General features: G+C 44.6%; 1 protein-coding gene across 3 annotated transcripts in view; it reads right to left on the reverse strand.

Annotated features, from left to right (window-relative positions):
* Positions 1 to 140: 140 nt before the first annotated feature.
* The window catches only part of SEPTIN6 (septin 6), an 81661-nt gene continuing 59081 nt past the window's right edge, over positions 141 to 22720 (reverse strand). The window contains exons 6-11 of one of the 3 annotated variants that reach the window (XM_036270343.1): positions 18900 to 18996; positions 15524 to 15692; positions 12569 to 12701; positions 10020 to 10210; positions 7552 to 7596; positions 2381 to 2609 (exon numbers count right to left, since the gene is read on the reverse strand). In XM_036270343.1, the coding sequence (XP_036126236.1) occupies positions 7593 to 7596; positions 10020 to 10210; positions 12569 to 12701; positions 15524 to 15692; positions 18900 to 18996 (594 nt within the window). In that variant the 3' untranslated portion in view covers positions 2381 to 2609; positions 7552 to 7592. Of the gene's footprint in view, positions 1177 to 2380; positions 2610 to 7551; positions 7597 to 10019; positions 10211 to 12568; positions 12702 to 15523; positions 15693 to 18899; positions 18997 to 22720 lie in introns of those variants that run through there. The other 2 variants (XM_036270342.1, XM_036270341.1) reach the window with 2 other exon arrangements.

The raw sequence follows: 22720 nt of genomic DNA on the forward strand, positions 1-22720 counted from the left end.
CCAACTAGGAAGGTTGCATATGGGATGATGGTGCCTTCCTAAGCCCCTCAAATCATCCATTTGAAAGGCAGCCATGCACTCCGGCAAACCATGATGGGCCACATCACCTAATGGTTTAAGATCAGATCACACAGCCATTGAGCATTTTTAAAAATTTTATTGAAAATTGACATGGACATTAGAAAGGTATCAAGCTAAACAGTGCTGGTTTGGGGATGTTTCTCCTGGCAAATGAAAGCCCCAGAGGGGCAGTGACTGGTCACACCTTTGAGCAAAAAGAACAAAGGAGAAGAAAGGAAAAACAAACACAGATTCTGGAAAACATGCAAAGAGGCTCTCTCAAGAGACACTGGACAGTGGGATGGCGATGATTGTAGGGATATATGGGAAGGCGCACACTCACATGGTATTTTGATGCAAGTTAAACCAATGAATTCAAGGCAGATTTATCAACATCAAAGCTCTCCAGCCAGATGCCAGGTTGAGCAGAAATCTCTCTCAAAACCCCAACTAGCCTTGAGAGGTTGAATGGATTTATTTTGCTCTCACTAAGCTTAAACCCCCTCCCATCTTTTCTTTCTCCACTGAGTGTTAATGGATCCATTTCCCCCCTTGATGGGGGTCTTCAGAAGGTCTGTAAATGCTGAAGAAGATACAAATGTTGCTTGACTTTCTCTTCCATATTCAGAAATGTTTAGTAGTGGCTGTAGACAGTCAACCCACTGAACCAGAGAATTCGTGTTTACAAAGAAAACAAAAAAACTGAAATGAAAACTTGTGAACAGCACTTCCACACCCACAGCTGAGGTTTCCTGCCCCAGTCACTTACACAGGGTGAGTCATCCTGCAGTTGTCTCTCTGAGGTTACACTTGGTCCATTCTCCAGCTCTGACGGTTCTTTTCCTGCCTTGTTAGGTTAGGACAAGACACTTCCATTTAAAATACCATGTAAGTCAGGAGAGAGCTTCTTGCCTGGACACAGGGACACATGAACACTTGCTGAGTGTGTTGTGTGTGTGTGTGTGCACGCACATGTGCACACGCACACATGTGAATTTTGGGGAAGAAGGAATTGTTTGTTTTCTGGTTTGAGACAATGTGGAACCCTAACACTTCTATAATGGCAGTCTTCTCCTTTAGACTTAGTGCAGCTGCTGAAGACAAGATTAAAAAAAGCTGGAGAGGGAGAGAGAAAGAGAAAGAAAACATGAAATTAGCCAAAGAAAAAGGACATTCAAAGTAAGATAGGGCAACGGGAGGGGGCAGTGTGAGGTAGAACAGATTATACTTGCAGTAGACAGGTTAGAAATTGGGTCATTGACAGGTCATCGCCACCAGGAAATCTGCTGAGAAGGCTTTAAGAACACCACACACCGGTTTAAGCTTCTTGTTTTAATTAAAAACAAGCACATATTAACAGCCACATGGGAATGCCAGGTGATTAAAACAGAAAACAAAAACAAAAACAAAAGTGATCTGTACTGCAGCTAGGAAAAGCAAACTTCATGGCTTAAGAGAAATGAGGGTGTGTGTGTGTGTGTGTGTGTACACGTGGGGTTTTTTCAGGAAACCCATTCCATTTCAGTCTGGAAAAATAAAAGCACAGACCATTTCTAATGACTAGTTTTGTTTCACTAGAAGTAAACAGAGTAGTTAGGGTATTTTTTAAAAATAGCAACAATTGTACTCATTAGAAAGCTTTTTCACTGAAGAAAAAAAAAACTTTTGGTCTTACAGTAAGAAAACTACCATTAACCAATGTCACTCCAATAAACTTAATAAAATAAAAAATAATCTGTAAACAAATGCAAATGAAGGGGCTCTGTTTGTGATGAAAATAATTAGCCAGGGAGATGGAGACCAGTCGGTTGTTTTAAGTTTGGGATTTGTGGGAAGCAGCTGTGAAACTGGACTAGAAACATCAAAGCTGCAAATAAGATGCCCTTCCCCACAGGACTTGACAGCCCTAAACTGACAGCCCTAACTTAGTATCTCTCTGAGCTCCTGGCTGAGTATCCAAGTTCTTTTCTTTTAAACTGCCAAGCATAGTCTCCTAAAATGCTCCACTATGAGACTTGGATTTTTCAAGAAACTATATTAAGCTTTGGTAGCAACCCCTTCATACTTGCCTGTGGCCACTAACAAATCAGTGACTCACCAAACAATACATATCAAAACTGCACTATTACTTTACCAACCAGGAAAGAAAGAGTATGCACACATTTGCTTTTCATTTTTTCTACTTTTTGCTTCCTATTATTATCTACTATCCAAGAGGAAAACCCTCTTCCCATTCTCAACTCTTCAAAAAGGCCTGAATATTTGGCATAGCCTTAATAGACTGTATTTCAAAAGAAAGTAACAACAACAAAAAAAAACAACTCAAAAAAAAAAAAAATAGAAGAGGTTCATGGTCAGTGCCAGTGAGACTGGGAGGCAGAACTCAAAGTGGGACTTGAAGTGGAAGTATATGGCAGGGGCAGGGGACCCAGTTTCCTGGCGCCCCAAAGGAAAGCTGTTAGTTAAAATAGGAACCTTGGTTTAAAAGGCTAAATGGAGTCCAGTCCAGCTGTAGCGGGGAATACTATTCAGTACACAGCCATGGATTACTGCAAAGGAAGGGCAGAGAAAGGGCATGTTAGCCACAGATTATTGCCAGCTCACCTCCAGCTCTCACTCTCACTGGCCAAACACCAAATGCCACTGTGCCTGACAATGGAGCTCTATCTATTTCAAAGGGTTTCCCAAAGCCATTAGAGGATGGCCCCCATTATCAGAATTAGGACTGGAATATTTATAAAATATCAGATCCTTAGACTAGAGATAAAGTTAGGGACCTTCCAAGAAACAACACTTCTTTTCTCCTCTCCAGTTGATAGTCTCTCGCCTCTTCTTATTGGGGGGCACATGCAGAATACAGATTACAACTGATCATCACATGCACCAAATAAATAGACAGGAAAACTCATCAAAGCAAAATCGAAAACAATGATTCTTTGACCACTCAGTTTGGCAGTTTATGACATGTGGTTATTATACCTTCTACTGGCCCTGCCTTTGGGGGGTGGTGTGGAGCCCTAAGGGAGATTACAGAGATGCCGAGACACCTCAGAATTCCTTAAGCCTATCACTGAAGACACTAGGCAGATAATAATATTCAAGTGTATTTCCCATTCTGCGTCTATGTGGTACTGAGAGTTATAGAGAGAGGAAATTTATAATATTTTTTCAGCAGTCATATTTTCTAGGAGGGGCTTGGTGTAAACTTATTCTGGATTTTTAACGCAGCTTGAGTACAGTTACTTTGAGTGAATCAAAACTGGAAAGGGCTGGGCTGAGAGGCCGAAAGGAAAGGCACCAAAGGATCTCCTTCTGGAGACCTCTGAGAAGGAACTGTGGCTCTGTTGGGAGGTGGAGGGTGCTCAGGGAAGCTCAGTGACTAGGAACTAGGGGGAAAGTCTTGTTGACTGGTGCTTATCCAGCCTCAGTGTATGCAAATACCTCAGGGAAACAAGCAGCCATCAGGGTTTGAACAGGAAAATCAGTGGTGGAAAGTAGCAGATAGGACTCCTAAACATGTTACACTCTGGCAACGATGGAGGTGGGGAGTGGCTGGCTGGGAGCACCAGGAGGGGAAGTGGGATGCATGATGCATCTCTAAACCACATGACTGCTGGCTTCTTGACCAGAGGCCAGACACCAGCCTCAGATTCTCTGGCTTCTATGAACTTTAGCAGGAAGAGAAGGGAGAACATGGGTTGTGTGCCCCCACTCGTGTTAAGGGGTAATTAAAGAAAAGGAGGTCCAGTTCTACTGTGCAGGAAAAAAAAAGTATCTACAGGAAAACCAAACTAAAAATAAAAAAAAAAGAGAAGTTGGGTTAATGAATGGATGGATTAATGTGTCAGAAAAAGGTTAGAAGAAAACTGCTTGTCATGATGACTAATGGATAAATTAGAATATACAGCTAGGTTAGATGGTCTTAAGGTCCTATATTGTATTGGCTCCTGGGAACATACTTCCTCATTCGTACACCCACACACACCTCTGATTGGTAGCAGTAGTGGTATTAGCTAACAAAATAATTATCAACAGCATCAAGAATATGTCCTCTCTCTTATTAATTACTAGGACCTGACTAATGCCCCCTATCCAGACCCCTTGTACAGGAATACCTTCAGCAAATCTCCAGGTTATCTCAGGCCCCTGCCCAGAGCACCAGGATCTCAGTTATTAATTGCCTTGCCCCACAGGGAAAGCAGAGGAGGTTGAGGCTTTGCCTCAGGTAGCTTTGCAGCAGTCCCAGGCAGCCAAGTGGTATTCTGGGACAAGAGCTGTTTGAGAGGTGTCTGGTTCAGACCACATTACCCAAAAACCATTATTGGTTTGTGTTCACATAGCACTTTGACCTTTCTTTCATGTAAACTTCATCCTTATGACATAAACAGGGCAAGTAGTATCCAGCCCCATTTGACAAATGAGGAGACAGAAACGCAGGTAAATCAACTGTCTTGCCCAGATCACAAAGAAAAAGACAGCCAGAATCAGAGGCTGAAACCCTTGGCTGGTTAATTACACCACAGTGTCCATGACAATGCCTTGGCTGTGAATCTAAGCCCCTGTTTTCCACCTGAAGAGTACATCTATCTCATTAAATAAAGACTATTAGATATCTGGGAGGGATAGATAAAATCATATGCATATGTGAGTATGTTTGTACAGTTACTTCCTCAGAGTGAATACACACACACACACACAACACACACACACACACACACACACACACACACACACGAATGGCAATTTATACCAAGAACTAGGAGTTCTGTATTCCTGTTCCAGTTCTGCCACTAACTCATTGTGTGATCCTTGGTCAAGTCTCTTAAATTCCCCACTCTTCAATGTACTCATTTTGTCAACTGAAGGTTATTCCTTTCTTACCTCACAGGACTGTTGTAAGGCAAAATCAGATATCATGTGCAAAAGCACTTTGAAAAGTATTAGAATGTTATATGAATGCTCCTCTTGTTTTATTCTTTGTCTACTTCCTAGGGGTAGGGAAACCTAAACAACACTGCAATAGCCTATGTTCTGGGACTCACAGGAAGGCTGACATATTTTGATACATGTACTCTTCCATATACTGTGCAGCCCACCACGAGTCAAAGGCCAGTAACCACTGACATATAGTATCTACAACTGTGTACAGGTCACAGAAAAATTATTTCCCTTACAGTTTCAGACAGCTACAAGTAGTGCCTCAAGCAATTTTAAGACCAGTGAGGAACAGTAAGCTTCACTCTAGTTAATAAGGTGGCCTTTGTGATCCACCCCACAAGTGAGGGCTTTGGAGAGGAGGCAGGCTGCCTTTGCTGCTTTCGGATCCCAGGGAGCCAAGGCCTCTCTTCCCAATTTGGTTTGGAACTGCTTTTGTGGTCTTCTGGGAAGAAGCCTGCCAGGAAAAACCAACCTACTTGGGTTGAGGTTGGCTGTTCCCACTATTTGCTAATTGTCTCTCACTTACAAAGTAAGGCTTTAACTATAGTTTTGCCAGAATTCATTTTAGTAATGGCCACTAACAATGATTCACTCAGGGAAACCTGAACCAGATTGTGTCAAACCACATTTATTCAGTTTCATTAATTGAAATCTAACTTACCAGGATACATCTTTTCTACTCTCCTCATGGAAAATGAGGGAACAAAGAAGATACATGTGAACTGAGCTTCTATAGGTGTCAGACACTTTGCAAGGCACTGGGACTGCAGCAGAGGACAGACACTCTAGGAAGTGATAGTTTTCCTGAATGGAAATCTGCTGTTTAACTCCAGTCAACTAACCGGGGCTCGAAAGACTTGCCTTTAAGCCAGACAATAAATCTTTTCATTGTTCTTTTAGGGTTGTTTCCTTTGGCCCAATTTCACGGGCCTTATGTTTCAGGGACCTCTATGGACTTCCTCTTTGGGACTTGCTTGAAAATAGGATGTTTTGCCAGTTGCCCAAAGTCCCCAGTGCAATAGTTGCAGCAATCAGTTTGGTGATGAACACTAGGCTCTCTTTTTAAATAATAAATTACATTGATGAGTGGGGAGAAGTCCTCTCAATATTTTATATTCCCTGATCCAAACAAACCAAATGTAAAGGCATTTATGAGACAACTGGGATACTCTGAACACTGACTAGGAATTTTATGCTAATGAATTGTTAATTTTGTAGGTATGATAACGATGGCATTGTGGTTATGGTTTTTTAAAAAGTCATTATTTCTGCCCTGGCGAGTTTGGATCAGTGGTTGGAGTGCCAGCCCACAGTCCAGAGAGACCGGGGTTCAGTTCCCGCTAAGGGCACGTACCTAGGTTGCAATTTGTCCCCGGCCCCAGTTGGGGTGGTGTGGGAGGCAACCACTCGATGTGTCCCTTTCACGTCGATGTTTCTCTCTCTATATCTCTCTCTCTCTCCTTCCCTCCCTCCCTTCCTCCCTCTCTGTCTGAACAAAAGTGGGAAAATGTCCTCGGGTGAGGATAAAAAAAAAGTCATTATTTCTTACAGATACATGCAAATTTATTTGCAGATGAAATAATATAGGTTTTGCTTTATAATTATTCAGCAAGTCTAGGGTAATATATCAAACAAGACTGGCCCTGTGTTGACAGTTGTTTGGGGGCTGGGTTGTGGGTACCTGGGGCTGCACTGTGCTATTCTCTCTCTTCTTTTGTTCCTGTTTGAAAGTTTCTATGGTAAAGTTTAAAAAATAGTAATATGCTTAATTGTGTTAAATTAAACATGTTTATGTTCCCTCCCCATCTACTATCTGAGTCTAATAGAACAGACAGAAGGTGCTTAATCATTGCTATAATCAACCTGTAAGTCATGTGGCTCCAGGGACTGCTTTATTCTCTTCTGTAGATACATGTAGCCCTCAGGAACCCATCTTACCAAAGGTAGGTGTTCATGAAGCTGGTACTTATGGAATTAAATGTAAGGAACTCCATAATATCTGAGAGCTCTTCAGTTTCTCCCAGTTTCATTATGGTTTGGGGGGATTACATAGCCAAAGGAAATTTGAGAACTTGAACCTTTCAGATAGGAAACCACCACCAGAGGGAAACAGAGAAGCAAGTTTCCGTTAGCTTGGAACATTCCCAAACCTGGGGCTTAATGCCACTGGGACAATTGCGGGAAAGGGCTGCTGGACCCAACAGTTTCCCGCCTCACTACAGTCTAGTTAATTCTGAAAGTAATGGTTAAGGCTCTTTAAGAAAAAAATAGCCAGAACTGAACCTCAGATATTGATCCACCTATGCTACCCAGCCGTTGTAGCAGCAGCAGTCCGAAAATAGCCCACTTTTAATCACACAGGCAAACATTCCACATGTACACTTAAAACCACACCAGACTATTTCTTAATATTCTAACTCACAAGAGGAAACCAGCTAGGACAATGAAGCACCTTCTTTTATGATTAGACGTGTCTTTTGGGGGGTGGGGGTGACTGGGGGAGATGTGTTCTAGAAGCCACTGCCAGTTCTATTTAGAGTTAATAAAGCTTACCAGGACCCTGGGTCTCATGCAGCATGCAGCAAACAGCAGAGTTAACTGTAAAACAGTAAGAACTGATGAAGATGGAGTGAGCTTGAGGAGAAATCAAATATTATGAGTTCACACAAACAATGAAGGGTTAGAGGTCAAAGGAGATTAGGAGGAGCAGGAGGGAGAGTGGGGAGGGTGGGCTGGTAGGGGCCCCTGAAACACAGGTACTCTTTCTTAACTTCTTTAAGGGCAGCCAAAGGAAATTCTAAATATGTGACTCTATTACATCCAACCACCATCTCTTAAGAAGAAATGCCATTATTACCACTTCTACCCTCATACCCCACCACCATCACTATGGGACCAGAGTTACACAGGTCTCATGATGGGTCTTCCAGAAGTTAGCTAATTATTTAAGGAATTATATAAGAAGCTCAGGCCTGGGGCTGCTTATACATCTGGAAGTATGAAAGAGGAGAGTCTATTTAGAAACTCATATTATTGCTAATATGAGTTTCCACATGCCAGTAAGGTTTTTACCCACTCAGAACTGAAAAAGGATACCAACTCCAAATATTCCTGGGGACTGTAAAGAGGACCTTCTGCCTAAGGTTGGGGTGGGGGTCAAGTAATTTGAGGCCATTGGGGGAAAACCTGGTCTGGGAAGAACTTTCAAAAACATCAGAATAGAGAATATTTATAGTTTAGTGTCTGTCAGTGGGGTCCAAACAAACGAAGCCTCTAATTCCTGCAAGCAGGCTGTGAAACTACCCCAGGGATTGAGTTAACAAATACCACAGGGCTATGAAGGTAGCAGATTAGAGCGGGAAGACAAAGTTATACCTTTTTGATCCTAAAAATAGGAATCCATGCCTGCTGGTACAACTAACATACCGTGACAGATCAATTAATACACCGTGTTTCCAAAGAGGCTTTTTTTTTCTGACTAGTTGAACTTTATCCATTAAATAATACCAAAGAGATTAATTGATTAATCAGTGAATTTGACATATAGTATTATGGTTCACTAACAAAAATCTTTAGACTAATTGGTGAAAATGTTCAAATTATACTTTTGAATAAAGAATCATCGAATTGCAAAACTGAGTGCCTTCAAATATAAAATATTTTGATACTGTAAAAAAGTTACTGTTTTGTTCCTAAGTGATAAGCCAAGCACAGAGGAAAGGAAGCTGTTTCCTCCTTCTGGTGAATATCTATTAGTTGTTAGGAACAAGTGTCTAAGAACAGAGGGCAATGACCATGGACATCTTTCAGATCCTCAGGCCCCTTTAATAAGGACATTGCTTAACACTCCATCTGAGGGCTTCCTGAGTCACACTGTACAAACAGCTGCAGAGCCCAAGGGACCACTGGGTTCTTTTCTGCTGTTGTATAGGGTTCCATCAGAAATGCTTTTCTCGCCCTGGCCAGTTTGGCTCAGCGGTTAGAGCGTCGGCCTGTGGTCCGGAGAGACCCGGGTTCGGTTCCCGCTAAGGGCACGTACTTCGGTTGCAGTTTGTCCCCGGCCCTGGTTGGTTGTGCGGGTGGCAGCCACTCGATGTGTACTTTCACGTCGATGTTTCTCTCTCTCTCTCCCTCCTACTCTATCTGTACAAAAAATGGAAAAATATCCTCGGGTGAGGATAAAAAAAAAAGAAAGAAAGAAAAGAAATGCTTTTCTCTCCTCTGGTTCTGGGATGAGGAATGGGTTGGGTCAGGATAATTGGCCCACATGGTAACCAGGAGTCCATGCTACCTGCCTTACGAAATACCAGGGAAAGAAATAGAATGTAAAATCATTCCCCAGGTTGAGGATGGGGCACCTGGAGTATACCAGCATCTGAGGGCTCTCCCCAAGTTCTCAGTACCCCAGGCCAGGAACAACTAAGCAGTCCACAGAATGGACAGCAAAGGGGTAAGAAATCAGAACTAGGCTACAGCCTTCAGCAGCAGCAGTGGTGAGAACGGAGACAGAGAGAGGGTTGGCCTGCAGGCATGGAGAGCTCACCTCCAACAGGACGAGCAAGCAGGCCTGGAAGCCCAATCTGCTCCAACCTCTCAGGGACAAAGAGCATGCCCAAAGGCTTCTGTGAAGACCCTCTCTCCCACTACCTCCTATCTGCCCACCTTTTTGTTCATCTCTTTCATATAGCTGTGCAGCACTCATTGTTTCCTCCCTTCTTCTTTCTACCCTCTCACATTCCTTTTGCTTTTCCTCTCCTTTCCCTCCCTCTCCTCCTACCTGAGTTTGGAGGACTTTCCTAAGCAAGTCAAACAGAGAGGCTGGGCCTCTGGGACCTATTCTCAATTCCCCAAATTCAGGGAATCCAAAGATCCCGTGGGGACACGGAGACCAATCATAAGTACCCAAACTGGTCTAGCCCACAGCTCACCTCCGTTCATCATCCCTCAGCCTCCAGGTCCCACCCTGACGGGATGAGTAAGAGCAGAGATATGCCACCACCCCAGAGCAGCCTCCCACTTACTTTTTCTTCTCTTTGTCCCTTTTCAGAGTCTGTGAGCCTCCAGCCTGGGAGCCTTGGGACTGGAGCAGCTCAGCCGCCGTCTTTCTCTGTTTGAAAGCGTTCACTTCATCGTCCAGGGATTTCTTCTTATCCTCCAGCTTCTTCTTCTCATCCTGGTGTAGTTTCTTCAGACGGTCAAACTTCTCGTGCAGCTGACAAGAAAGCACAGGGAGTTTGGGGGGAATCCCCCATCAGCAGCTCCCAGCTGAGCTGAGCTGAGCTGAGCGCAGGTCGACTGGGGACTGGCAGGGTTGCAACCCACCAGGACTCTGGGAGAACTTAGGAGAAATTTCTGTTAGAGACAGCTATAATGGCACCAAAGGGCACCATGTTCTAGTTATTCTCCTTCTCCTGCCATTTTACCTCCAAGTTTCTGCTCCAGAATATGGTCAGGGAAATATGCCTTCTGATTAATCAAACATTTTATTTAAAAGAGTTACCACACATGGTTAGTAATAATATCACTTAAAATAGTATAACATTTATTGCTTATTACAGGCCAGACACTGACTTTTATAAGCACTTTATATGTATTAACTCAGTTAATTGTCACAACACTCCCATGAGGTAGGCTCTATTATTATCCGCATTTTATGAGGAAACAGAAGGTGAGAGAAGTTAAGGACTTTGCCCAACCAAGGTCCATCCATTCTATAGAGGATTATAGTGAGGTCTCCTAATATGTTAGGGGTCCCTGCCATTTCTTATCCCCTCCAGTCAGGGAGGATCACCATGGAGCACAGGGCAAACTTCAGCAATGCCGGTCAAAGGAAATACTTGTTCTTGGACATGGAAGGAGATTTTAAAAGGTTGTATAGCCCTGGCCAGTTTTGCTCAGCAGTTAGTCGGCCTGCAAACCAAAGGGTTGTGGGTTCGATTCTGGTCAAGGGCACATGCCTTGGTTGCAGTTCAATCCCCAGCCCTGGTCGGAGTCATGCGGGAGGCAACCAGTAGATGTGTCCCTCTCACGTTGATGTCTCTCCCCCTACCCCGCTTTATCTGAAAATCAATGGGAAAATATCCTCAGGTGAGGATTTCAAAAAAATGGTTGTATAAAATGAAATGAGTGTGGAGACCTCAGCCTTGACGAAAATGAGGTTTAACTAGCCCTGAATAGAGCCAGAGACCAGCAACAATATTCTGGTGTGCCACCGTGGTAAGTAGATCAAGAGGACAGATAGTAACAAAGTAGAATGCGATAAACTATCCCGAATAGGAGAGCAGACTAAGCATAATTTCTCTTTCTCTTGAGGATCTAGGAGATAATTTAGGATTCTATAGCTCTTGCAGCACACCATGAAGGAGATCAGGTCTTTGGGTTCTAGAGGTATTTGGGACTGTCGCTTAGTAAGGGGTGGTGGACGACAGACTTGCAGGGTAAACCAGCTTTTACTGGTCATTTGGGCTAGGGTGGTGGAAGCTCTGCTGATCAGTTGCTTTAACCTGGTTTTTGTCCATTGGCTTCTTATTCATTTCTCTTTGATATCCCCTTACCTCTCCTCCTTAAAGTATTGGGTGACTTTTTTTTTGGAAAAGTGAAATTGAAATAAAATCAACTCCTTTGTTCTGGGCTTTGGTGATAACCCTAGAGAGTCAGAACAGATTATGGGGAAAGAGACTTGGGAAAGAATTAAGTGCCTCCCTTCATCATGGGCTTCAAGGTCCAGAGAGGTGAATCAGTTGTTGAAGTGACCAAAACTGTAGCTGAGACCACTTTAATGGGGCAGCAGTGGGCACATTGGTAGAGGGACCTGGTACGCAAGCCAATAGTTAAAGGCCCAACTGTACTCTATTAGACACAGCTTCAGTGATGAAACCCCAGAGGGACCATCAAACTTTAGGTTCAAAGCTTGCTAGAGCCACACAAATGTTTCTTTAATGCCACCATGAAATAGAACAGAAAATCCAAGTGATAAGGGAAATGCCCCAGCTGTTATTGTTTTAGGTTTCAACGAGGTACCCAGGACTACCTGGGACCCTTTTTCCCCGTGGCTATCAGAGAGCAGTCGGGATGGGGCAGGATAGCAAGAATCAGTTCGGACCTGACCTCAAGGGGCTGCATGAGGTCTTGACTCTTGAATAGTGCTGCCCAATGAAAATGTTTTATATCTGTGCTGTCCAATACATTAGCCACTAGTCACATAAGAAATGAACATTTGAAATGTGGCTAATATGACTGAGTAACCAAGTTTTAAACATTATTTAATTGTAACTAGTTTCAGTTTAAATAGCCACATGTGGCCAGCGACTACCATATGGACAGTGATGCTCTAGAGAATTAAGTGATACGGAATGAGAAAACATCCTGGCCGTGGGAATGAGGGATGAAGAAGACACAGATCTCTCGCAGCTCCCTCTATGCCAGCCAAGGCAGGGCTACAGATGCTGTGCCCCATTCCTTCCTGGAGGCTGCAAGGTTCTGGCTGGCTGTGCTCTTGGAGCAGAAGCCCCTGCCATGGCCAAGCTCAGCCTCCTTTTCCTTCCCGCCTAACACCTAGGCTCACAGTTACCTCTTTCTCTGCCTCTTTGAGTTCAGCTTCTTTCTCTTTGACTCTCTGGACGAACATCTGTCTCATCTCCTCCTCTTTTTTCTGGAGCTCTCCTAGGAACTCATTCCTTTTGGCCTCATATGTCTCCTGTAAACTGCAAACGTGATCAGGTTAATTCTCCTGCTTTTGGAATGGCTCCTATTTGATGAAAACTGGCCCCAGTGATCCTCCCTGGGTTCCCCCATCCTCCCCTCCCTGATTTTGGGAGAGGTGCAAAAAAAAAAAAAACCCACAAAGTTGTGGGCAGCTGGCTTAACAAGTGAGAGCAGAATCACAGGGCTGCTGGAGGGTGATGGGGCCGCCCTGGTGAACTGGGATATTTAGATACTGGGAGTGACATAGTACATCTGCTTCTATACTCTCATTTTACAGGCGAGGAAACAGGCCCAGAGAGGTGAGGTGACTTGATCAAGACCACACAGCTAGTTAGAGGTAGAACTGGGACAGGAAGCTGGGTCCTCCCACTCCACTCCGCTATCAGGTCCTGGCTCTGAAACTGACCACATTAATGAACTACTGCAAAAAACGCTTGATGAGACTCTACCATGTGCTAGACACAGGACTGAGTGACACTAATGCTAGTTACTCAACATCCACAGCCAACAACCACTGTGCCTGCCATCAAGGAACTCACAGTCTAGTGGGAGATGCGTGGGCTAAGTCTTCCTGCCTGCAGCGTGGATTTAGTTTTTAAAAAATCAAAAGTTAGCCTGGTGAAAAAGAGAAGGAAGTGTGCTCTGAAGAAAGCAGCATGTGGAGACAGACTGGCATACTCGGAGAGCCAGGCACAGTCCAATGTGGCTGGAGAGTCTGGTGTAAGCTGTGGAGTGGTGTTATTTGAGGTTCCTGAGTCTGGCAAGGGAGAGTAGGCATTGGATGCCATATTAAACTTGGACATTTATTCACTGTAAGGTTTTAAGCAGGAGGACTGACTTGATCCAACTTGAAAATGAGAAATATCACTCTGGTTGTTGCATAAAAGACAGACTTTCCAACAATCCAAGTAAGAAATGACAGGATCTTAATGTTAATAGCTGGCAAGGAATGGGACCTGAGGGACCCAGAGGAACAGTAAGGGAAGTAGAACTCCCAGGATTTGGGAAGATTCAAAGCTTATTCTGTGTTATTGTTGTTTTTTTGACTTGGGAAACCAGGTGAATAGTAGTACCATGAGCTGTGACAGGGAACACTGGTTAAGAAGGAAGAGGTGACTTAAATTTTAGTCAGCCTGAGTTTCACATGTCACCTATGGAATGTCTCAGTGAAAACATCCAGTATGCAGTTAGATAAACAGGTTTAGAGGTCAAATGTAAGATTTTAGCTTGGGATTTATCTATTTCTAGGTGATAATTAGGGCTGTGAGAAGAGAAATAACCAGGTGCAAAGAGACTAGAGAGTGAAAGGAGCAGAGACCCTCAGAAAGAATCCTGCGGCACAACATTTAAAGAAGTAAGCTGAAAAAAAAATGAGCCTGCCAATGAAGCTGAGAAGGAGTAGCAAAAGAGATAGGACTAAACCCAGGCAGACCAGTGCTAGAAAAGCCAAAGGCAGAGAACTCCGGGAAGAAGGCAATAAGAAGGAGTATCAAACATTGAGATAAAAAATAAAAATAAAAAATACGGGACTTAGAGGCCACACTGCACACTGTAATTGGCCATGAGCATGTGATCGTTGACCTTGGAGGGTGGCATTTCAGTGGCATGGTGGGGTCAGAAGCCAGTAAATACTGAGCTATTCTTTCTCTTTCCTGTCAGAGCTGAACCTCTTGACAGGGTAGACGCTGGTGAGGAGGAGCAGTTAAAGGTGAGTTTCTGTAGGATGAGAATATTTGCATGCAACATGGAAAGGAGCCAGCAGAGGAGTACAGAAGGTAAAGACGCAGGTAGAACAGGTGTTCAGGATGGAGCAAAGGAGGAGGAGAGGGGACTAGAAGGATAGGTCGAGGCACACCTCTTTCTCCACAGATGCACATTAAAGCTGGTGAAGAAGAAGAATACAGAAAGCTAAGGAAGCACCCACAGGAGAAACAAACATGTCCTCCTCCAACCCCAGGAGCTCCAGCAGCCCCTGTCCGCGGAGTGGACTGAATCTTCCTAACTGGAACAAGGCACCCCCAAAGGACTGGCTATGGTTTGTTCCAAGGCTGGATTTCCACTGTGAGTAGGTACTGTGAATCTCAAAAGCCATCTGATAGCCTTCTTAGCCCACAAGCCTCCCCCTCACTTGTTTATCAAGGCATGACATTTCCTGAAGGAAGACTGAGCACTGGAAAATGGTACCACATGGTCATTTAAAATGTGGGGCTTGTATCAGACATTGTGCATACAGATTAGACACTTATATTTTTCACATTGTTCCTATCAGCTGAGTAAACGACTTTAAAAAACATTCCTCTTCTCTGGCAGCATCTTAGATACTGATGTAAGAAGTATGCCCATGATTATTAACATCTTGTGGTCAAAACAAAACCTGTACTTGACAGTGAATGAAGAGCCTAAAGTTCATCAATGCATGTACAATAACTGCTAACTGATCCCATCTGGTTTTGATAATTGGAGCTGGAATATGATGAAGAAAGTGGGTCATAGGACAGGCACAAACTGCACAGGGAGAGAAGGCCCCAGCACAGGGCCACACTCCGGTATAGCTGGCTGCAGCTGCCATGTATGCACACTTGTAGCAGTGAGACCATCGGCCTTGCTGGGCCTCTGGGCCTCCTCCATGACCCCGTGGTTCCCAAGTCACCTGGCCACAGCTCCCTCGGGAAGACAGCGAGGGAGTGGCAGGCGAAACTGGCAAATGACTGAGTCCTGATGCTCTTGGTCTGAGCACCTGTGTCTCACTCCCTTGTGGATGCTCCGGGATAAAGCTTCCACACCCCCTGGGTTGGCTGGGCTGAGCTGGCATGAGAAATACCTGAAGGGTTTGCTGTCAGGGTCAGTGTCCTTGAAGCCCATCTCCTCCAGCTTACAGCGGCGGTACAGCTCATAGTGCCGGCTGTGGGTCTGCTCCCGGAGGTCCTCCATGTTGACCCGAATCAGCATCTCCCGGAGCTTCACAAAGTCGCAGTGGGCCTCATTTTCAACTGCATAGCAGGGGTTGGGGGATTGAAAGTATATTAAAGAAAGCCCAGAAGAAGCAGAAATGGTAAAATGAGAAGTGACATGTCTTACAGCAACATGGCCTTTCAATCTGTACACAAAGCCTCCAAATTTGTCTCCTAATTTGCTTTTCTACAGATAGGCAAATGAAAAGTTACAAGAATGACAGTAATGGAAAACTGCAGTACCACAAAAAAAATCTATGAAGACATTCAGTAGTACCTCAACCCCAATTCACCAATCAGACACTAACAAGAGTTTGCCCGGCACCACTTTTAGGACAATGGCACATGTACGTGCAGCCACTTGTCCAATCAACATTTGTGGAATCTCTGTTCTCAGTATTGTATGAGGCACTGGGAATTCAGAAACTAAGCCACAGAGTCTTTCCCTCAGCAGTTTAGTGGAAGAATAGATGCAAACAGACAAATACAATACAAGGCAAACATTATGAAAATAATAGTATACAGCCAAGGTGCAATGAAAGCCCAGAATAGGGGGGCCTAAGAACTCATGGCAGAGTGAAGGCTTCACCAGAGAGGCAACCAATAAAATGACTCTTGAAGGAAAAATAGGAATTTATCAGGCGGAGGAGGAAACAGTCTGTGCAAGGTCTCCATGAGATTAGGCAAGGTTACGTAGTTAGTAAATTGCAGGGTTAGGATTCCAATCTAGATCATCTAAAGCAGAGACAAAGGCTATAACCAGGTGTCAAAGTCCCCAAAGAATAAGGGGGAAGAACTAGGACATTTATAGCTGACAGTGACAAAGAGGGGTGTTGCCCATTTGGATGGTAGAAACTTCAAAAGAGGTGTTTTTTTAGACTGTGGATAATGGCCTGACAACGGCAATAGTGACCAGGACAAAGTGGACCCCACTTTCCTGCTTGAGTGGACGAACTCTCTCCTCAAAAGAGTGTGGCAAAGGTCTGAATTTGAAGCAGTGGCCAAGAAGGACAGAGTTGTGGACCAAATCATAGCAATGTAGACTTCTGGTTGGAACATAAGGTGGTGAGCAGTACTATGGCCCTGTCTCCACTCATGGCTCCACTGTGTCAGAATGTGAGTGTCTAGCCTGATCATGTAGGGACAGTGGGATCTGAGATGGTGAACAGGCACTGTCACCCCAGATTCTGTCTTGCAGAGTATGGGGAAGGTAATGGGTTCAGGGAGAGGATCCCAGGATGACAGGGTGAAACACAGTTGCAGCTGACTGCCTTGCAGTCAGCAGAGTAATCTTTCCAAAGCCCAAATTAGCTTACATGATCCTTATGCTTAAGGCCCGTTACCTTTGAGATAAAAAGCCTCTCACTGTCATAGAACACAAGCTAACATTAAAAATTGCACCAGTCAGGCAACTTTTCAGGACCATCTTCTCCTCCATCCTGGGACAGTGATCCCTGGAGGTCAGTCAGAAGGAGTGACTCTAAGGCCCCTACATGCTTCCCAGACAACACACAGCTTCTTCCTCACTCACATAGAACAGTGAACCCCGACATAAGAAAAGCATTAAAAAAAACCCACTTTGTTGGTTAGGTGTGAGGTGGTCTAAGTTGGAGGAAATTGTAACCATGCCTGCTGGCTTTGCCTCATGTAACCTCAAGTTCCTATCTCTCAGACTACAAATTCATTCCCTGTGTTGGACTGTTGGTTCAGAAACCATTTGCAAATGTTCTTAGTGGAGCATCCTCAACCCCAAAGCAGAGAAGACCAAACCTAGCACAACTCTGACAACCGGTCTTGTCTTACCCATGGAAAATTCCACTGCCGTGGCAGGGTCTCTGGTGTGCCCTAAAGCATCCAGCCTCTGGATGAGAAGTGGACAACTTCCCACCAGCTTTCACTTGTTTGCAGTGTCAGGGATGAGTCTGCAGTGAACCAGCCACCCTGTCACACATGGTGCCCCTGCAATCCCAGACCTAGCTTACAGCTGCAGACTCAGAGGGCCAGGGGACCTCTTCCTCCCATGGCAGAGTCCTAGGCCTTGTTTTATCCACTGAACTGACTAGTCCAAGTATAACTTAACACACATCAGGCAGACCACAAGAGAAACTTTCTTTTATTTATTTGTTTTTATTTATTTATTTATTTATTTATTTATTTATTTAATCCTCACTCAAGGATATTTTTCCATTTATCTTTAGAGAGAGTAGGAGGGAGGGAGAGAGAAAGACAGAGAGAGAGAGAAAAAAAAACATCAATGCGAGAGAGAGACACATCGACTGGTTTCCTCCCGCACAACCCTGACCAGGGCCAGGGACCAACTGCAACCAAGGTACGTGCCCTTGGCCGGAATCGCATCCAGGTCTCATTGGTCCGCGGGCCGACGCTCTAACCGCTGAGCCAAACCGGCCATGGCAAGAGGAACTTTCTTGATTGTATATGCAATATGTTTGTTTTTAAATTGCAAAATAATCATCATACTTACAAAAGTGTGCATGAAATGTACAATTTAAAGAATTTTAAAAAATGAATACCAGTGTATCCATAGCCCCGGTGAAACATTACCAGCACCTTAGACCCCCCTTTACAGCCCTTCCTGAGTTCATGCCCCTCCTTCCCTGTCATGACATTTAACCTGACTTTTGGGTTTATCATTCATTTCTTTGTTTTTCTTTATAGTTTTACCTAAAGATATATATCTTGTTTAGTTCTGTCTACTATTGAAATTCATATAAATGGAATCCTAAACGTGTATTCTTCTGTGACTTATTTAGCTCAACGTTTCTGAGATGCATTCATGTAAATGTAGCTATAATCCATTCGTTTTTGCTGCAGTATAATATCCCATTATATGAACATTTTGCAGTTCATCCAATGTATTTATAATGGCTATCTGAGTTTTTTCTAATTATTCACTATTATGAACCACACTGCTTTGGACATTGTTAGTCTCCTGGTGTGCTCGGGCAAGTACATATGCTCTCTTGCACACTCCTTCCCACCTTGTGCCAGGTACATCTGTTTTTGTTTTAGGAATGCTTTCTCCATTAGAGACAAAGAGATCCTACTCATGGCAGAGAATCCAGGAGCCAGAGTCTGCCTGTTGTCAACTCCTATGGCTGTTTGAGGCTCAAGCTAAAAGAGTAGAGACTGGGAACAAGTTAGGGACTAGTCACCCGGTGGTTGGGGTTAAGCAAAGAGACAGACAGAAGGGGCTCCCTTCTCCCTGTCTCCTGAAGACTCACTCACCCTGCACCGTGCCCCAAGGGTACTGCCGGGCCTTCATCATCTTGTTGCCTATCTTCAGTTCTTCTGTGCTACCAATGACAGCAAAAGGCAGGTGGGCCTGAAACAGAAGGCAAACAAAAGCTCAGGACTCCAGGAGAAAGGCAGAGCTCCCACAACACAACTGCGGTTCATCTCCTGGACCTCAGGCTCTCACACTGCAGTGTCCCTCACTGTTGTCAACATCAAGAGGCATTTCTTAAGCTCCTGAGCTGCCTGGGAAAGAGAGACCTGGTCCAGGCTTCTGCTGTTCAGAGATTCACAATATTGTAAAAGGTAACACTGACATGGCCGAATACACAGGGAACAGACACAGACAGGAAATCAGCAGAATGATAAGCAGATACACAGGTTAGCTAGCTCTTCGGTATTCACAGTTGCTGGAGGGAAGAGCCTTTGGAAGGTGGGTGAGTGGGGTGAGGGAGACTATGTGTGGATGGAGAGGCTGAAGGAGAACAGGGGTACTGGAATCACTGGCTCTCCCCCTTTCCCAGAGTGTGAGAGCCCCAAGAATAGGTATATACTGAAACCACACTGCTGACTGAGCTGTATGCTCCTTGTTCTTGCCCTTCCCTGGAGGAAGAGCTCACAATGAACTCTGGAACCTGGAAGTCAAGTTCGTAAGTATTTATTCACATGCCCATGACTGTGCTGGGTTCTGTTTTAGGTGCCGTAAGGGAGACAAAAGAAGTAGAAGATGTACTCCCTCACCCTCTAGGAGCTTACAATCATGTTGGGGAAGCTCGATTTATATAACCCAAATCATATAAGACAATATGGCCAAGGACTCAAATGTATGCTCTGGTGACTTGCTCACAGTAGGTGCTTCATAAATACCCCTTGAATGGCAGTGGCAAGGCCATGGGAATAGTAGAGAGGAAAGAAAGACCAAGTATAAACAGAGATCTGAACTTGGTGCTTGCAGTGGGTAATAAGTAAGGACTGCCTAATGAAGGCTTTGTGGGTCAGAGAAGAGGCAGCTGCCCAGAGTTGGTAGTGTGAGTCTGGGAAAGCTCCACTTCCGCAGAGAGCTGGCCAGATATAAGTGCTGAGTGACCACTGGCCAAATGGAGCCACTGAATACATACTGTTTACAAACCAGGTGATTCTGATCAGGGCTTTACCTGAAAGGACTTTACAAGGATAAGTAAAAAGTCCACCGGAGCTTTCTTAGCCTGCTTGGAGAAACAGGTCTCAATCATAGATATTTTGACCCATTGGCTCATTTTTCCATTCTATAAATATTTACCAAGCTCCTGCTATGTGTTAGGCATTAAAAAATAATACAACATTAAAAAAGCTTAGAGCCTGCCCATGGAAAGTGCACAGTCTGGTAGGGGAAAGACATACCAACAATGATAATACAGTAATGTCCAGATTATAAACAGAGGTTCAAGGCCTGGAGGAACACAGAGGAGAGAGGAGCTAACTTTATGGGAAGTCAAAGATGGCTTCACATAGTAGGCAGTAGAAATTATACTGATAGTATTGTAGGTATAGAACTGATATTAGCAGCAATTCACTCAACTCTATGTACTCCATACCAAGTGCTCTACATTGCATTATTTCATTGAATCTTTGCAATAATGCTTGAGGTAGGAATTTTAATTATCCCATTTTACAGAAGAGGAAACTGAGGTTCAGAAGGGCTAAGTAGATCACTCAAAACTGCCTGATATCAGGCTGAATGGAAGTCCTACAACTACAAAATCAAAGAAGCTACATCAAGATTGGTGTGTGTGTGGGGGTGGGGGGGGGTGGGCGGGAAGTGCAGACCGGCTGGTCCCACACCCACATGTGGTGGATAAAAATCAGGAGGGATACCTCAGCTGTGAAGGTCTTCCCTGAGGAGTGAGGGGTCCTCGTTCCACATCAGGATCCCAGATTAGGGTTCCAGTGCCAGGAAGAGAAGTCCCTATCACTTCTGGCTGTAAAACCAGTGGGAACTGAGGCTGAGGGAGGCTGAGGCTTCTGGAGTCCTAGGCAGCTCCTCTTAAAGGGCCTGTGCACAGAGTTACTCGGACTCACTCCTTCCAGGCTCCAGCATTGGGGAGGCAGCTTGAAAGGCACCAGAGACATATGGAGAAGAACTGAATTGTTTGGCATTGGGGTAAGAGCTGGAGGGGCAGCTTCCTCCTGGACAGACTTGCTGGAGGAGGCCACTATTCCTTGAGCCCTTCCCTGGGGCAGCAGATAGCAGCCATCTCTGAGACTCCAGCAACCTGGCTCACAGTTTGCCCCGCCCTGGTGATTCCCTGAGGCCCTGCCGGACCCAAACTTCAGACCCACCCAAGCTGTTTCCAATGGCTTTACCATAGGATTGGCCTGTCTTGGATCCTGCTTCAGAGTTGCCTAAATTCTCTCAAACAAGCAGCACCTGGTCTCAGTGAGTCCCATACCTCTCGATAAGTGGCCTCAGGCCTGGCACTAGAAGCAACCAGCCTTGGTTTACAAGTTGGCTTTTCCTGGGCACGTGCAAGCCCAACACAAGAAGCAGCCATCTGCAGGTCACTTTGTAGCTTATGCCAGGTGGCCCCAGGTAGAATACGGGCAGAGGCTGACTTTGCCCCAGAGCCAGCACACCCAGTGGACAGCTTCAGACCACATCCAAACACCACCACCCAACCACTTCCACAAGTGACACACTCAATGAGTAGACTCAGTGGGTGCCAGAGCCCTGCTGAAGTCTTGCTCTGTGTGGTGGGCCCCTACACCGCCGCTCCTCCAAGGGAGTCAGAGGCCAGTGGTCAGTGGGCACAGCCAGTCCTTGCAGCTGATCAGCCTGAGTATATCCCTCCCATTGATGTGCCAATAGCAATCAAGACTCAATTACAACAGAAGGGTGTACAGTCCACACTAGGGGTGCGCCTCAAGGGCCCAGCTGGGCTGATCAGGGAGGCTGTGCCACTTGACCCTACAGGACACCTACAACAATAGGCCACCCTATGAAGCCTAGGAGACATAGCAACTCTACATAATACATAGAAACAAACACAGGGAATCAGCCAAAATGAGAAGACAAAGAAACATGTCCCAAGTGATAGAACAAAACAAAACTCCAGAAATAGAACTAAATGGAATGGAGATAAGCAATCAATCAGATGCAGAGTTCAAAACACTGGTTATAAGGATGCTCAAGGAACTTAGCAAGACCCTCAAGGAACTTAGTGAGACCTTGAAAGAACTTAAGGAGACCTCCAAGGAACTTAGTGAGAACATCAACAACATAGAAAAGGACCAGTCAGAAATGAAGGATGCACTAACTGAAATTAAGAATAATTACAGGGATTCAATAGTAGAGTAGGTGAAGTCAAGAAGCAAACCATTGAACTGGACTATACAGAAGAAAAAACACCTAATCAGAACAGCAAAAAGAAAAAAAAAGAATTTAAAAAAATGAGGACGATACTCTGGTTTCTTTCCGTGGAGAGGAACAATTCTGGGTTTTTACTCAATTTTTTGAGGCCTTGTGTTTGCAGGGTAAAATTAAAAAAAAAAAAAAATGAAGACAGTGTAAGGAGCTTCTGGGACAACTCAAGTGTGACAACATTCGCATCATGGGGGGTGCCAGAATGAGAAGAGAGAACAAGAAATTGAAAACCTATTTGAAACAATAATGACAGAAAACTTCCCTAACTTGGTGAAGAAAACAGACATACACGTCCAGGAAGTAGAGTGTCCCAAACAAGATCAACCCAAAGAGGTCCACACCAAGACACATCATCATCAAAATGCCAAAGGTTAGTTACAAAGAGAGAATCTTAAAGGCAGCAAGAGAAAAGCAG

This window comes from Molossus molossus, unplaced genomic scaffold (assembly GCF_014108415.1).
Source record: "Molossus molossus isolate mMolMol1 unplaced genomic scaffold, mMolMol1.p scaffold_m16_p_2, whole genome shotgun sequence".
Taxonomy (NCBI): Eukaryota; Metazoa; Chordata; class Mammalia; order Chiroptera; family Molossidae; genus Molossus; species Molossus molossus.